The sequence below is a fragment of the Phalacrocorax aristotelis genome, chromosome 26 (assembly GCF_949628215.1).
Source record: "Phalacrocorax aristotelis chromosome 26, bGulAri2.1, whole genome shotgun sequence".
Classification (NCBI taxonomy): Eukaryota; Metazoa; Chordata; class Aves; order Suliformes; family Phalacrocoracidae; genus Phalacrocorax; species Phalacrocorax aristotelis.
This window is the reverse complement of record NC_134301.1, coordinates 451206-467438: the sequence shown is the minus strand read 5'-3', so window position 1 is coordinate 467438 and position 16233 is coordinate 451206. Positions and strand designations below refer to the sequence as shown.

Below are 16233 nucleotides of genomic sequence, written 5' to 3'. Positions count from 1 at the left end.
CAGAACTGGTGTCTCCCCGTGCCCCGAGTGTTGCAAGCGGGCAGAATCTTGGGGATGAAATAATGGCCTGCATTGTTACCCGAGAGGCTGATGTCATCAGCGGTCACTTTATAAGGGCTCGCCCCAGTGTCCTGAGGGACTCTGGCCTCCGGATTGATCGGGAGGTTCAGTTCTCCCCCCAACCTGGTGACCGACGTGAGGATGGACCCAACTGGGGGTTCCAAAATGACCCTTCTGGAAGAGTTACAGGTAGCCCGGCCGGGGCTCTGCCGAGGGGCCAAGCACCCCCAAACAGTTGGGAAACTCCCCCCAAAATCCCATTTGGCGTTTCCCCAGAGCGTGGCAGGACGGGCGGGGGGAGATGCTTTGCACCGGGGAGGGCTGCGGGGGGCAGATTTAGCGTCGCTGTGCGGGGCACGGAGGCAAAGTGGTTTCTGAGAGAGAAGGAGACTTTCCCTGTGTCGCCCGCTTTGGGGCGTTTGGAAGCTGCGACTCCCAAATCCCACTGTGACACCCGCAGAACGCGCTCGAGCCTGCGGATTTATTTCAGTTGCGCTTTTACCTCATCAATTCAATAGTCCCAAAGCTTCCCCTTTGTGCCTCGAAGGTCGTTGGGCACCACTGAAAAGAGTCCGGCCCCATCGTCCTGACACCTGCCCTTCAGATATTTATAAGCACTGATGAGATCCCCGCGCAGCCTCCTCTTCTGCGGCTGAACAGACCCAGGTCTCTCAGCCTTTCCTCCCAAGGGAGATGCTCCAGCCCCTGAGCATCTTGGCAGGTCTGCGCTGGCCTTGCTCGAGCAGCTCCCGGCCCTTCTTGAAGCGGGGGCCGTGCCTGGAGGAGGAGGAGGCAGGCAGAGGCGTGATGCCCGTGGAGTTGCCCAGGCGCAGGGGTGGATGGTGGCCGGGGGCCCGTAGGGAGCTCTCCACAGCCAGCCCCAACTTTCCCCTTCTCGTTGCTGAGCAGAGGCATGACGAAGAGGCGGTCATTGACCAGGGAAGAACGAGCACCGTCGCCAATATTCACTATGAGAAGGAGGAGCTGGAAGGTGAGGCTCTGCTGAGCCCCTGCTAGAGGGGCCGCCAGCCCAGCACGTTTTCCCCTTGCACAAAATCCCTACAAGGTGCCTTGCTCGGTGTCGCGTCACGTGCAGCAGGACGTGCCGGGCTTCTCACTAAAACAGCAGAGCGACCTTCTGTCGCTGCTTCATGAGCAAGTCTGCGTGTTGTCCAGCCGAGGCTGGAGGTGGAGAAGGGGTTTGGTACTTTCAGGGCACTTTGATGAGCCGGAGCCGTCACTTGTTGCTCTGTTTCTGCCAAGTTTGAGGAAAATAGGCTTGGGAAAAGGAGGTCCCGCGACAATCAAATTCAGAGAAGTCGGTGCTTCTCCTGGGATTTAAGCATGGCTTCGAGAGGCACCGGCCGCATCGACCGTTGCTGCGATGCCGAAAGTGCTGCCAATGGTGCTTTTTCGCAGGCCACCGGACCCTGTACGTGGGCGTGCGGATGCCGCTGGGGAGGCAGAGCCACCGGCATCACCGACCCCACAGCCAGAAGCCACGGGAACGGGAGAAGGACTCTGCCCTGACGGAGCCGGGCTACCGCTGTAAGTGCCGCCGCAGCGTTCCCTGAGCTCCTCGGGGCTACTTGGGTGCTGGGGTCTTCTGCAAGCAGTGCCTGGGGCTGGTTTGAGTGATGTGCTGTTCTCCCGAGGGAAAGTGGCGTTATTTAGCAAGACCCTCTTTTTCCCCAACTTTTCTCAAGTTTGTAAGGCAGTTAAATGCCTAATGGGTTTAGGCTCGCCTTCCTTAGAGGGATCCCGGGTTTAAAAGTGGGAACGTGGGGCAGGAGAGCTGCCCGTCGTTGTGCAGAGGTGGAGCAGATGCTTCTCCGTGGCTGCGTGCAAGGCCAGGCAGAGGCAGGGGAGAGGGGCGAGCCCAGTATTTCTGGCTGAGCTGGTGCCAGGCCGATGGCCCCTTTGGATGTGAGCGTGACGGGCCGTATTGAGGCATGGTAACGGGACGGGGCTTTGTCTTCTGCCCCCAGACACCCCATCCCAGCGGGTGCAGTTCATCCTTGGGACCGAGGAGGATGAGCAGCACGTCCCCCATGACTTGTTCAGCGAGCTGGATGAGATCTGCGTGAAAGAGGGGGAAGGTGCTGAGTGGAAGGAAAGGGCAAGGTAAATGCCTGCTGCGGGCGCGGTGGGAGAGGGGTCCCCATGCTGGCGGCGCCCCTGGGCTCCGCTTTCCTCTCTGCGGGACGGAAGGAGCTTTGGCAGCTGCAGGTGCCGATGGGAGGAGTCGCCTCCTCTTGCTGCCCCGTAGCTCTAGGAAAGGCCTTGCAGAGCCGGGGCTGTTTGCTTGCAATGGGGCTGATGGCACCCGCTGTCCGCAGGTGGCTGAAGTTTGAGGAGGACGTGGAAGACGGCGGCGAGCGCTGGAGCAAGCCCTACGTGGCCACGCTGTCCTTGCACAGCCTCTTTGAGCTGAGGAGCTGCATCACCAAGGGCACGGTGCTGCTGGACGTTTGTGCCAACAGCATCGAAGAGATTGCAGGTACCGTGGGCGCCACATCCTTCCGGGAAGGGCCGAGCTCGGCCACGTTCACTCCCAAATCGAGCCCTGCCCCAGCGGCGGGTCCTTTTCCAGAAGCCCCACTGGGTTTTTAAGTCATGGGTTGGGTTTGGATGTAGCCTGGGCGTGCAACAGTCGCACCAGCTTTTTCTTCCCATACGGGATCCTTTTGAGAGCAATTTGTGGGGTTGCAGAAGCGATTAGAGAATATTCTGCAGCCAAACAGGAGTGTGTGTGAGGGCGTAACAGGCTGCTCTTAGAAATACGGCGTCTGCGTAGGAGCTGAACCTCCTTAAATCAACTCTTTCTTACAAGCCGTTTCCTCACATTCTTTGTTTTCCCCTTTGCCTTCTTAACATGCCGGGATTGAAGGGGTTTAAAGGCAGGGTTTACCTGGCAGATGCCCAAGCAGTGTCTGTTTGTGGGGAAGGCAACTGAAGTTGACTGAGAAAGCGGCTCTGGAGAACTGATCTGTGACTGGGAGGTCTCCATTCAGCCCTTTCAGGAGGTGCAGGAGCCGGAGCCGTTCTTAGCACATTTCTCCCTGGGCTTGGCAAATTGCAGTCGATCGGCCAAGGAAGCTCTGGGAGAGCCTGTGCTCTAGATTGCCTAGAATTGGGTTAGGTGCGCAGAGTCAGACAGAAAGGCCAGGTCTGGCCAGAAAGAGGCATTGGTTAGAACGGGAAATACTTATCTTTGCAGAGGGCTGAATAAGCGCTTTGATGGCGTCTTTTAGCGCAGGAAAAGTCTTGCTTTCGTTGCAAAGGCTGAACTGTATGAAAACGTCTTGCTAAGCAAGGCTGAGCCCTGCTTAGGGTATCCTGCGTGGCGCAGCCTTCTCCAGGGGCTGCGGGGGTCGGGACTTGGCGGGGGTTTCTTCTCTGCCGGCTTGATTTCCCTTTGCTGTCCCCAGATATGATCCTGGGCCAGCAAGAAGAGTCCGCCGAGTTTGACGAGGGCATGCGGGCAAAAGTTCGAGAAGTGCTTCTGAAGAAGCATCACCACCAGAACGAGAAGAAAAGAAACAACCTTCTCCCCATCGTCTGCTCGTTTGCTGATGTGAGCAAGAAGCAGTCGGACCCGCACCTCCTCGACAAGCCAGGTGAGGGCTTCTGCCGGGCTTTGGCCCCGTGAGACTTGTCCTGAAAAAGGAGAAGCGTCGCACTTGCTCCTTGTCCGTCTTTCTGAGTGTCTTTCCTTTTCCTGCCAGCCCAAACACTCACCCCTCACCCTTCTGCCACCGCTGCGGAAGCTAAAAATGGGGTGAGCCACGAGAGCAGCGCGATGGATTTAAGCAAGGTGAGACGCTTGTGGCTTTCTGACGCCTTTAGGCGCAGATTTGCTCTTGCAAACGGGGCCGCAGAGTGTGCTGTAGAGTGCTGTGGGCTTTGGGTTTGGGGGAAGGGCCTGAACATGGCTTGTCGTGCCCAGGCGGAGCAGCACTTCATGAAGAAGATTCCCACCGGTGCTGAAGCGTCCAACGTGCTTGTAGGAGAGCTGGATTTCCTTCGCCAGCCCATCGTGGCATTCGTCCGCCTGACCCCGGCTGTCCTCCTCTCGGGCCTGATGGAAGTTCCCATCCCCACAAGGTCTGCGTGAGGAGCACAAAGCTTTTCTTTTCCAAACCCCCAAGAACACAACACCCAGTTGCGTGCATCAGTTTGGTGTCCCGAGGGAACGCGGGCAGTGGGAGCAAGCACGTTTCTCCCACTCCCATCTCCTCACCCTCATTTCTCCCTTCCCTGCTGGATCTTTGAAAGCCCTTGGCCAATTTTAATGAGAGTTGGCCCAAAACTGAAATTTGCCACCATCGGTTGTGATGAATTTCAAATGCATGGCGGAGGCGGTGAGCCTCTGTGTCCCGTCTCGAGCCGTGCTCTGGGCTGGCAGCTCCCGGGCATTCCCTGGGGTGCCCTTTGAGCAAGGACACGTTCTTCTCCCTCACTTTGTTCCTCTTGCCCAGGTTCCTGTTTGTTTTGCTTGGACCGGAAGGAAAAGCCCATCAGTACCATGAGATCGGCAGGTCCATGGCTACTCTCATGACGGATGAGGTGCGAGGAGATAAGAGATGCCTCTGGGTTGTTTTGGGCTTCCTTCCCTTTTCCCTGTGTCCGAGGCAGCGAGGAAGAGGCTTTGCTGTCCCAGCTGCCCACAGCTTTCCAGAGAGCCCACCCTTTGCTGGCGCCCCAAAGCAAACCTGTGGATTTGCACCCCCCACCACCCCCTGGAGGCTGAAATCCCACTGGGTGCATCCTGTGGCTCGTCCTTCTCCCCGGGTTCCCCAGCACGCTGTCCCCAGCGGTGGCATTGCCAGGGCCAGCCAAACGTCTCCCCTTTAAGCCAAAGGGTGTGGTGTGCCTTGGGGGCCGGGGGCCTTGTGGAAGAGATGAGTCCAAGTACCACGATGGATGGGTTTTTCCTCTTGGGGGAATATTTCCTGCCGTTTCCAGCAGGAAACGTGGGGGAAACCTGATGGAGTTGGAGACGTCCCTGCTCACGGCAGGGGGTTGGACTCGATGGCCTCGAAAGGTCCCTTCCAACCCGCACCGGTCTGCGGTTCTAGGGAAGTTGTTGTGCATTTAGCCAAGGGCTTATTGCGCTGGTTAGGGCGTGCGAGATGGGTTCTCCTCTCAGCAGGTTGTCTCCCCTCGGCAGGTTTTCCACGACGTTGCCTACAAAGCCAAGAACCGGGCTGACCTCGTGGCTGGCGTCGACGAGTTTCTGGATCAGGTCACGGTCTTGCCACCAGGAGAGTGGGATCCGTCGATCCGAATCGAGCCCCCCAAAAACGTCCCTTCGCAGGTGGGTGCTGCGGCCGAGGGGGATGCGAGGGGGAGGGGCAGGACGGCGGCACGGCTGGGGATGGTGCTCAGAGGCCCCAAGTTACGAGGTCCCAGTTTGACCCAGTCACACACCTGGACCAGAAGCAAAGCAAGCCCGTGGTGACAAATACGACTCTTCATTATCTTATTTGGATTTGAACAGGAAAAAAGGAAGGTGCCAGGAGCTCTTGGTGACAGTGCTTCTCACAGCGAGCCGGAGAAACACGGTGGTCCTGAACTGGAGCGGACGGGAAGGTGGGAGCTGTGATAGTTTGGGTTTTTTTCCTGTTTGCCTCTGAAATCTGAGCATGCAGCTCCTGCCCAGCAGGATTTAGGGGTTAGTGAAGGGGCCAGGTGGGAGATGTGGGCAGCTGAGCTGAGCCACAGCATCACTGCACACAAGGTTTCTTGCTTTGGGGTGGAAGCAGATGTGTAAATAGCTCCAGGCAGAGCTCTGCTGCTTCGGAAAGCAAGGGCCTGTTGCAAGAAGAGAGGATAGGCTCCCGGGTTATTTCCTTTCTCTTGTTGTTGGAGGGATTGTTTGGGGAGCGTCAGTTTTTGCTGGGTCTAAAATGGGTAAAGGAGACTGCTGCTTCTTAGCCATGAGAGCTCTTCTGTGCCTGCGAGCGTCCTTTTGCAGCAGGGACAACTCCATGGGCTCTTCCAGGAAACGAGTCTCTTTTTTTCCCTTCCTCCAGGCTCTTTGGAGGTTTGATCCTGGACGTGAAGCGAAAGGCCCCGTGGTTCTGGAGCGACTTTCGGGATGGTCTGAGGCTGCAGTGTCTGGCGTCCTTCCTCTTCCTCTACTGTGCCTGCATGTCCCCTGTCATCACCTTTGGGGGGCTGCTGGGGGAGGCGACCAATGGCCACATAGTGAGCACCTCTCTCTGTTGGGTGGCATGGGGGAGGATGAAACTCTCGCAAAAGTCCTTGCTGCGGGGAATTTGCTTTGGGTTTGGGGGTGTTTCCCCCCTCCCCTGCTAATGATTTACGTATTCACGGCTGCCTCTCTTCCCCGGCCAGAGTGCCATGGAGTCGCTGCTGGGCGCATCCATGACCGGCGTGGTGTATTCCCTCTTTGCTGGGCAGCCTCTCACCATCCTCGGGAGCACCGGACCCGTCCTTGTGTTTGAGAAGATCCTTTACAAGTTCTGCAAGTAAGGCTGGCTGCCGCGGCTGGGTGCTGCGAGAGCCTTTGCAAGAAGGCAGCCATGGAGCAAAGATGGTTTTGTCGGTGGCAGTTGTTAGATTGAAGTTGTTTTCTGTGTTTTGATGATTGTATTGAAAAGCAGGACCTTTTCATGTGAAATGGGGGTTGTCCAGGACAATCCTTTGGTTGGGATGACTTGGATCCTTATTGCCCTGTTAGTGCAATTGCACTTCTATTGAGCCCCAACTCGCTGGCAGCAGATGACTGGGTGCAAACCCAGCCGGGGTTGGTGTTGGGGCGTCGGGGTGATGCGGCAGAACACCACCTTCCACCACAGGGCCCTGACCTCCGTTAGCTTCCAGGGCGTTAACCCAAGATAATTGCTAAATGGTGATAAGGGAAGAATTGGCCGCCTCCTGCGGGTCCCCCCCCTGCACCACAGCCCTGAGGCCGCCCGTAGCAGAACAGGGCAAGTGCATTTACCATCCCCAGCCTTGACACGCTCTTGAATCGCTGCCGATTTTCCCCGAAGGAAGGCAGGCAGGCACAGCTCGGAGCGTCTTGCTGGCCTCTGCACCCTTCTTTTTCTGTTGGTTTCCCAGGGAGTACAAGCTCTCCTATCTCTGTCTGCGGGCGTGCATCGGGCTGTGGACTGCCGCCTTCTGCATGGTGCTGGTGGCCACCGACGCCAGCTCTTTGGTGTGCTACATCACCCGCTTCACCGAAGAAGCCTTCGCCTCCCTCATCTGCGTCATCTTCATCTACGAGGCTCTGGAGAAGCTGAGTCACCTGCGAGAGACCTACCCTGTGCACATGCACAGCCAGCTCGACCTCCTCACCCTCTACTCGTGGGTTTTTTGTCCTCCTGAAACGCCGCTGCCCCTTGGCAGGAGCTCAGGGTTGCGCCTCCGTCGTCTTTCCCTTACCCCTGCCTTGGCTTCTCTCCTCCCAGCTGTAAGTGTGAGGCACCGACCCATCCCAGCAACGAAACCCTGCGCTTCTGGGAGAGCAACAAGATCAACGTGTCCGGTATCGCCTGGGAAAACCTCACGGTGACTGTAAGTGGCCCGAGCCACTGCTTCCTCGCGCCGCGGTCACGGGCTCAGGGGCATTTGCACGGTGCAAGAGTCAGAGGCCTTCCGGTGCTGATGGGCTTCCAGCTGTGCTGGTGCTGCTCTGAAAAGTCACGGCTTCAGTCTGATGGGGGGGTTTAACCTGCTTGGTCCTGCGAAGGAGAGTCTGCCTTGTCCCGGCCACCTGGTCCCCAGCACTGTGGGGAATAACTGTCCTCCTCAAGCCTGTTGCAGGACAGTGTTTCCGCCCGGGAGCGAGGTTAAGTGGGTGGTTTGATTCTTGGAGCAGTTGGAGGACTTGAGTTCATGCTGGAAGGGAGTCATTGGCTTCCTGAAGTGGTTCCTAATACCTGCAGGCCTGGCTTGCTCACCCAGCGTGTCTGTAGGCGCAGGCATGAATTTGCATGTCTGAGCAGTCTCTCGGGCTGTTGTTGCTGGAAGCAGAGCTCAGGCACAGGGTGGGGGGCTCGTATGGGCGTCTTCATCCCCTCTCGGCCGTGTCCTGGGAGCCCTGCCCTGGGAAGGGACGCTTTGCCTCTTCTCCCTTCCTGTCGCGTCTGTCTCAGCCCTCCTGCCCTGTTCCCTTGCCCTGTCCCCAAGAGCTGCCAGCACGTCCTTCCCCTCCGGTGTCACCTCCAGCCGTGGTTACCTGCCATTCAAGCGGAGGATGTGGTGTGGCTCTGTGGCGTGGTGTCCCGTCACAGCTCCTCTCTCCGCTCTCCTCTGTGCAGTTGAATGTGTCGCTTGTTCAGGAGGTGCTGCTGCTGCTGGTTACCTAGAAATCTCCGTGGGCAGCAGCAGTTACAGGGTCGTGGCTCTTGGCCCAAGAGCCTCACAACCCCCCGGTTCCCCGAGGTTTCCTTGCCGCACGGGCACTGCCTTTGTGCGCTGACGCTCTGTTTTGGCAGGAATGTCGGTATTTGCACGGCGAGTTTCAAGGAGCTGCCTGTGGGCGCGATGGCCCCTACGCACCTAATGTCCTCTTGTGGTGCTGCATCCTCTTCTTCTCCACCTTTGTCCTGTCGAGCTTGCTGAAGAAGTTCAAAACCAGCCGTTACTTCCCAAGCAGAGTAGGTAGAAGCTGGTGGCCAGCAGCAGTCTCCACGCTCTTTTCCCCAGACGGCTCTCCTGGAGCACTCAGCAGTATTTGCCACCGCTTGGTCGAGCTGGGAAACGTTGCCCTTGAAGGCCAAGCCCTCCATCGGCTGGGCTGTCCCTCACGCAGCTCCATGAGTGCAAAATCACTGTAGCATTTCCGACCTGCCCCTTTCAGCTCTGGTTTCTTGCCCCAGGTACGGGCCACAGTGAGCGACTTTGCCGTTTTCCTCACCATCGTCATCATGGTGCTGATTGACTTGGTGACTGGGATCCCGTCCCCGAAGCTCCACGTGCCCCATGTGTTCAAGGTAAGGGGGTGTTTTGGCGCGGAGCTGTTTGCGGCCCCTGGGGATGCCACAAGGTGGTGGCAGGGCAGGGCAGGACGGGGCTGAGTCTGGAGGAGATGCGGGTGGTGTGAGCATCTCCTCTTCCACCTCCGAGCGCATCCTTTCCTTGTGGGAACGAGAAGACGGCCCCGGCGCTCTGGAGACGCGCAGGAGAAGCAGCTGTAGGTGCTGGCAAAGAGGCCGCTGGCACTGCTGAACCCCCTGGGAGAGGGTGACTTGAAGCCAGGGCTGGGAGCTGCTCTGCCCCAGGGCTGGAGGGGAAACTGAAAGGCAGTGAGGCGGCTGGGCTGGGAGAGGATCGTGACATGCGTGTGCTTTGTCGCAGCCGACCAGAGATGACCGCGGGTGGTTCATCAGCCCCATCGGCCCCAACCCGTGGTGGACGGTGCCGGCTGCGCTCATCCCAGCTCTGCTCTGCACCATCCTGATCTTCATGGACCAGCAGATCACGGCTGTTATTGTCAACAGGAAGGAGCACAGGCTGAAGGTAAGGGGCTGCAAGAGATGAGCCCGTCCCCAGCCCACTGTGGGCTGCAGGAGTGGGGAGAAGCTCCTATTCCAAAAGCTTTGGGAAGGCGTTGGTGTGGGACGAGGTCGGGCTGTGTGGCAGGATGCTCTCCTGGGTTACTGATGACACGGGGAGCAAAGGGCAGGGGAGGGGAGGTGGGCAATCTTTCGGAGCAGCAAATCAGTCGGGGAGCAAGAGAGAGGAGGGCTTTTGTTTGAAAATGCCAGCGGCAGCTGGGGGAAGGAATCGTTCTGAAGAGCTGCCAGGGATAGCTCAGAGTTGCATCTTCTTTGCAAGTGGTGGCAATTTCTCTGTGAATGAAGAGAAAAAGTCGTTTTATGTCTTTTTTGTGAGAAGTCGATATCACGCAGACTCTCGCAATCTGCTTTGTCTGAGCCCCTGTCAGATTTCCATGCGAGGGGCTTGCGCAGAGACTGGCTACATCCTGATTTGTTTCCAATCCTTGCTTTAAATTTTCAAGAAGCTGACTTCAGCTCAGTAGGGTGGGAGCGTGACTTGCGACGTTGTCGTTGCTCTTCTGCTGTGGGACACTCTGCCTCTTGCTTTGCTCCCTGCAGAAAGGATGCGGGTACCACCTGGACCTTTTTGTGGTGGCCGTGATGCTCGGGGTGTGCTCCGTGATGGGGCTGCCCTGGTTTGTGGCTGCCACCGTCCTGTCCATCACCCATGTGAACAGCCTCAAAGTAGAGTCTGACTGCTCAGCTCCCGGGGAGCAACCCAAGTTTTTGGGGATACGAGAGCAGAGAGTCACTGGCTTGATGATCTTTGTGCTCATGGGCTGCTCCGTCTTCTTCACTTCTGTGTTAAAGGTAAGAGGAAAATGGAAAACACCCAACAACCACGTGCTTTTGGGGGGTTCTGAAAAACAAGAGTCCCCCCTTCCCAGGCCTGAGTAGTTGTGGAGCAGAGGAGGAGGTGAATCCCAGCCCTTGGGGCTTGACCGGCGGTGGGAACCAGCCTCGGTCACGCTTTCCAGCCCTTCAGGCCCCAGTGTGCTGCGCTCTCGGCAAGCGAGCACGACGACCGCTTTAATGTTCAGGCGTCTTTCAGGCCCACCCGTGTTCGTGGGTTACAATTAGGCGCGTTCCGAGCAGTACCTCTGCTCCCTTTCAAACAGGCAGCACCTTCTCGGTGGCGATTGGCTCCCGCAAGCGCCTCAGAACAGCCATTCCAAGTAGCCAAACACGCCGAAATGGTCCCCGAGGGCTTCCTTGCGTGTTCCTCCCACAAAATAATGCCATCTCTAGGCTAAAAGGAGGCCCAGCGCCTTTGCGCGTTGCCACAAGAACACGTAGAAATGGTTTTCTACCGTCACAGAGCGCGGTACGCGGTAGCACGGGTGAAGTGACCTCTTTTCCTCCCACCTCTCTGGAAGAGAGGCTTATTGTGACAAAAGGGAACTCAGACGTTCAGCCTGAAGCAGAGCGTTGGCTCCCTCGCACGCACAAAATCTCTCCCGGTTAAAGTCCGACCCACCTCCAAGCCCGTGGGAGCTGCAGAGCTTTGGGCAACTTCAGGCAGTGCCCGTAGAAGAGAGTGGTAAGAGTGAAAATGTGATGGAGAACAGAACGGAGGATTCCATTCTTGTTTTCAGTTCATCCCAATGCCTGTGCTTTACGGCGTCTTCCTCTACATGGGTGTGTCGTCCCTCAGAGGAATTCAGGTACGGGCTCTGTTACAGCGCGCGGCACGTCTGCTCCCTGGTATTTCCCGGCCGTAGGAGCGGGCAGAAAGCAGTGGCGTGGGAAAACACCTCTCCGGGAGCAAGCGCTGAAAGTGTTTTGTGTGAGCAGCAGCTCGGGGGAGGCCCAGGAGGGGTGTAGGGCTGGGGGAGCGGGCACGGTCAGGGCTCTCTGTGTCACGGCTTAGGGCAGGTCGGGCTTTGGTGAGGTGGAAGCGGGGGAATTCAGTGCCAAGGGAAGGCAGTTTCTGCCACCGGTGGAAATCCTTGCCGGGGGATTGGGTGGGCCAAGAAATGCCGCCGAGAGAAGACCGTGGACTCCTTGCAATGTGGTGGGCAGCTCTGGCGGGCAAGCTGGGTGGAGCGAAGGGCAACTGGGGGCTGCTCCCAGGAGGAAGCGAGTGGGCTCCGCGATCTCTCCTTGCAAGCGAGACCCTGAGAACTGCCTCCGCGTCTCCACGGGGCCAGAAACCTTCCGCAGTCCCACGGTGGCAACTTTTCCCCCTTGGCTTTTTGCAGTTCTTCGATCGCTTGAAGCTGTTCTGGATGCCGGCGAAACACCAGCCGGATTTCGTCTACCTGCGGCACGTGCCCTTGCGAAAGGTGCATTTCTTCACCGCCATCCAGCTGATCTGCCTCGTCCTGCTCTGGGGCATCAAGGCGTCCCGTGCCGCCATCATCTTTCCCATGATGGTAAGAGCCGCTGCCGGTGTCGGCAGCGGGAGGTTTGCAGCGTTGGAGGGAGATGTAGCGTCGCCTCTGGCCTCACCGCATCTTCCCTCTTCCTCACAAAGGTGTTGGCTCTCGTTTTTGTGCGCAAAGCGATGGATTTCTGCTTCTCCAAGCGAGAGCTCAGCTTTCTGGATGACCTGATGCCAGAAAGCAAGAAGCAGAGGTTGGGCGACGCCAAAACCGAAGCCCAAGAAGAAGAGGTAATGCTTGCTGGGGGCTCGGGGCCGGTCGTCTCCCTTGGGCTGTGAGATGGCCTCTTTCTGTCCCAGCTGGTCTTGAAATGTTGGGGGAGGAGCAGAACGCAATAGAAATAGATCCCAATAGCCCAGATCCCACAGCTTCAGCGTGTCTTTCCCTGAATTAGCAGTGAGCTTAACACTTGAGTGAGGGAGAATTTTAAAAAGTAGTCTTTGAGGAAAAAAGGTGAGGAAGATGATGATGATGATACTCACGGTGGGAAGATTTGCTGCTAATAGTGTTTTTAACCCTTGCAAAAGGTTTGGAGCGGAGGTCGATACCCTGCTGCATTAAGAGCTGAAGCTGCCATGGGTCCCAAGGAGAGGGCACATGCAGCGCTTTTACCGCCTGGTGTGTTTCTCTCCACTTTGGTCACAGACGGAGAAATTGATTTGTCCCTTTTTACGCCAGGAGTCCCAGAAGACGATGGCAGCTGCTGCTGCAAATTCCGTTCAGCTGGAACTGGGGGAGACCAGCGGCTTGGATATCCCACAGCAACCCAGTGACAGGTAAAGCCCCGTGGAGGCCCAGGGCCCCTGGCAGGATGGATCTGCAGGGGTTTGGCCCAATTTTCTCCACTTGCCTCTTTCCTGAGCATCCCTTAGGCACCAGCAGTCAGCTTGGGGGGAAAATCAGGGCTGCAGGAGGCGATGGCAGGGCTCTGCCTCCAAGCAGAGTGGCTGCACAGCTCACGTTTGAGCCCGGGCACCCTCATCGTCAGGGACTTTACGCAGCTGGAGAGCCTCGTGCTTCCAGCTGAGGAGCTGCAGGCATGATCTGTAGCAGCAGTGGCTTAGGAGCCCGCTCCAGGGCTGCGCAGCAGCGAGAGCCGTTGCACGGAGCCGTTGCTCTGCAGCTCTCGGGCTCGCCTCCCAAACCTCCTCACGCGGCAAAGGCCCCTGTGCTTGTGCTGAGCTTTGCTCCTCCGAGCCCCCCTGTTCCTCTCGCCGATGCTAACGCACTTGGTGCCGTCAGTTCCCAGAATCACGCGTTGCCCTGGGCAATATTTATTGCAGGGCTGATCCTTCGGAGATTAATATCTCAGAGGAGATGTCCAACACGACCGTGTGGAAGGCGCTGACGATGAAGAGGGAAACGCTCTGACTCTGGGGAGGAAAGAGGTAAAGGCTGGCCCGTGAGTGCGACCGTGCTCCTCTGCGGCGACGGCGCGTGCCTACGGCTGTGCCGTGCTCTGGCCAGCACTGCCGAGCGAGCCCTGGCCACAGGCAGCAGGGGCCGTGGCATGCAAACCAGCTCCTCCCTGCCGGGCTGGTGCCACACACGGGGCTGAATCGGCAGCAGCCGGCCGCTCTGGCGCTGACGACGCTCTCCCTCTTCTTCTCTTTCCCCCTGCCCCGGTTTTCACGACTAGGAATGTTGACTCTGAAGGAGAGGAGTGAGAACGTGACTGCGGGATGTGCCGACGCAGGCCCGGGGAGAAACCGCTTCCCTTCAGCCGGAGGATTCCCATTAAAGCCATGCAGATGTTGTCGGTTACCCTGGGGGTGCTTCAGGCGTTCGGTATCTCCAGAGCAGCAAAGTGAGGGGCGCATCACAGTCCGTGGGAGCTGGGTGTCGTTACGCCTCCGTGTGTACGTGCGTGTGTTGGTGCGGTTTTGTAGTGGTCGAGGGGCTGCTACCGCTCCCTCATTCAGGGCTATTTTTTCAGTCTCCAATTCCTCCTCGCCTTTCTCTTTTCTCCAAATATAAACTCTGAATGTACACAAACACCTTCTGTGAGGTGTGACGTGTTCTGCGCTTGCCTCTTCGTCCCAAAAAGGTTCGTGCTCTGGCTCGGGCTCCTCCCTTGAGTTCACTCCGGCGTCTCTCCCTGGGCCGAGAGGGACACCCTCCGTGGCGGGGCAGCGGAAGGACCCTCCGAGCAGTTGGGCCCAGGCGAAGGACGAGCATTTGCTGCCTGCGCTCCAGTTCCGCCCCCTTTGGTTCTTTTTTTGACTTCTCGCCTTTGCTTTGGCTCTGCCGTCGACCGGGAAGGTGCAAAGTGCAGAAATGCCCCCTTCTTGTTCCCTGGCTGTCACCTGAATGGAAGGGAGCACTGAACATGGAGCGCCTTGAGTGCAGCGTGTGGTCATGGGAGCGGGCAGGTGAGGCGTGGGGCTCTGCGCCCCGGGGCTGTCCCCTGCCTTGTTCCGCCGCTTCCCTGCCTTTTACCTCCCGGGGACTCTGTGTGGTTTCTTCTTCACCCCTGTCCTTGCAAAGCCTTTTCTCTCACAGGGAGGGACGAGCCAGGAGGGAAGCGGGCAGGTGCTTTTTCCCTCCTGCCTTTCCCTTCCTGCGGCTTTGCAGGAAGAAGCCATCAAGCAGAGCTGGTTGTTGTGCTCCCTTCGCAGTCCGGGGGGTTGCTGGGCCGTGGTGTCACCCCCGGCACGCGCGGTCGGGTCGGGCGGCTCTGGAGCCTGGGAGGAGAGGAGGACCCGGAAGAAAAGGTGCCCTTGCATCCCTGTGCCTCGCTGTGGGCTCAGCACGGGCTCCAGGCTCTTGGCATCTGCAGGCGGTGCCCCATGCCCAGCTGGGACGGGGCCGCACCCCCTCCTGCCGTTGGCTTCTCCCATCCGCTGCGGGAGCCTTTTCGTGCATCGACCCAACCCGAGATGCCAACGGCAGGTTGTCGCTCCTTGCAAAGGGGAGCGAAAATGAAGATGAGTGAGGTTATAGAAAATATACAGTTGATATAAATACAAAATGGCTCTGGGAGGATGAAAGCAGCACGTCACAAGCAAAGGCCAACATCAGAGGGCTTTTCACAGTATGCCAGCATGGTGGGGGCTGGCAGGGCCCTCGGGAGCTCACCCCGTCCCACCCCCTGCTTGAGCAGGCACAGCCAGAGCAGGGGCACAGGACCGCGTCCAGGCGGGGCGTGGATGTCTCCAGGGAAGGGACTCCACAGCCCCTCTGGGCAGCCTGTGCCCCTGCTCTGGCACCCGCACAGGGAAGGGGTTTGTCCTCATACTGAGGCGGAACTTCCCGTGTTCCCACTTGTGCCTGTTGCCCCTTGGCCTGTCGTTGGGCACCGCTGAAAAGAGCCCGGCCTCATCCCCCTGACACCCGCCCTTCAGATATTTATAGGTACTGATGGGATCCCCCCTCAGCGTCCTCTTCTGCGGCTGAACAGACCCTGCTCTCTCAGCCTTTCCTCCCAAGGGAGATGCTCCACACGCCTTTTCATGCATCCTTGGGTACCATTGGCCTTCCTGGCCCCAAGGGCACGGTGCTGGCTCAGGGTCACCTTCTTGTCCCCCAGCACTCCCAGGGCCTTCTCAACAGAGCCGCTCCCCAGCAGTTCAGCCCCCAGCCTGTGCCGGTGCGGGGGGTTCTTCCTCCCCTGGGGCAGGACCCTGCACGTGCTCGTGTTGAATTTCATCAGGTCCCCTGGGCCCAGCTCTCCAGCCTGGCCAGGTCTCGCTGGGTGGCAGCACGGCCCTCTGGTGCATCGGCCGCTCCTCCCAGCTTGGGAATGTCAGGGAACTTGCTGAGGTGACACTCGATCCCATCATCCAGGTCACTGATGGATATGTTGGCCAGGACTGGGCCCAGCACAGACCCCTGGGGAACACCACTAGTGACAGGCCTCCAGCCAGGCTCTGCTCCACTGATCACGACCCTCTGATGATCTGTTGTTGAGCCGGGGCTCTGGCCACCTCACTGTCCCCTCCTCCAACCCCCACTGCCTTAGCTTGCCTGTGAGGATGCTGCGGGAGACAGTGTCGAATGCCTTACTGAAGTCAAGACAGACAACACCCACTGCTCTCCCGTCGTCCACCCAGCCAGTCACGCCATCAGAGAAGGCTGTCGGGTTGGTCAAGCATGAGCTTCCCTTGGTGCGTCCATGCTGACTCTTCCCGATAACCTTCTTGTCCCCTACGTGCCTGGAGATGACCTCCAGGATGAAGTGCTCCATCCCCTCTCCAGGGACGGAGGTGAGGCTGCCTGGCCTAGAGTTCCCCAGCTCCTCCTTCCTGCCCTTT

The 16233-nt window shown here is 58.4% G+C and overlaps 1 protein-coding gene across 1 annotated transcript; it reads left to right on the top strand.

Moving 5' to 3' along the window:
• The first annotated feature begins 957 nt into the window (after positions 1–957).
• On the top strand, positions 958–13744 carry LOC142048610 (electroneutral sodium bicarbonate exchanger 1-like). Its single transcript, XM_075075675.1, has 24 exons — positions 958–1051; positions 1480–1608; positions 2049–2184; positions 2400–2560; positions 3492–3680; positions 3789–3877; positions 4010–4167; positions 4542–4629; positions 5234–5380; positions 5564–5655; positions 6099–6273; positions 6424–6557; positions 7153–7398; positions 7503–7608; positions 8532–8693; positions 8916–9029; positions 9394–9555; positions 10155–10406; positions 11192–11260; positions 11798–11971; positions 12073–12210; positions 12659–12756; positions 13264–13368; positions 13620–13744. The coding sequence occupies exons 2-23, from the start codon at positions 1509–1511 to the stop codon at positions 13349–13351; spliced, it is 3078 nt and encodes a 1025-aa protein (XP_074931776.1). The 5' UTR covers positions 958–1051; positions 1480–1508; the 3' UTR covers positions 13352–13368; positions 13620–13744.
• The last annotated feature ends 2489 nt before the right edge of the window (positions 13745–16233 follow it).

Excerpts from the sequence above, each read along its gene's own strand:
- LOC142048610 (XM_075075675.1), top strand. The coding sequence starts at position 1,509 with ATGCCGCTGGGGAGGCAGAGCCACCGGCATCACCGACCCCACAGCCAG. Across the intron at positions 12,211-12,658 it reads CCGAAGCCCAAGAAGAAGAG|GAGTCCCAGAAGACGATGGC; the intron begins GTAATGCTTGCT and ends TTTTTACGCCAG. Across the intron at positions 12,757-13,263 it reads CCACAGCAACCCAGTGACAG|GGCTGATCCTTCGGAGATTA; the intron begins GTAAAGCCCCGT and ends TATTTATTGCAG.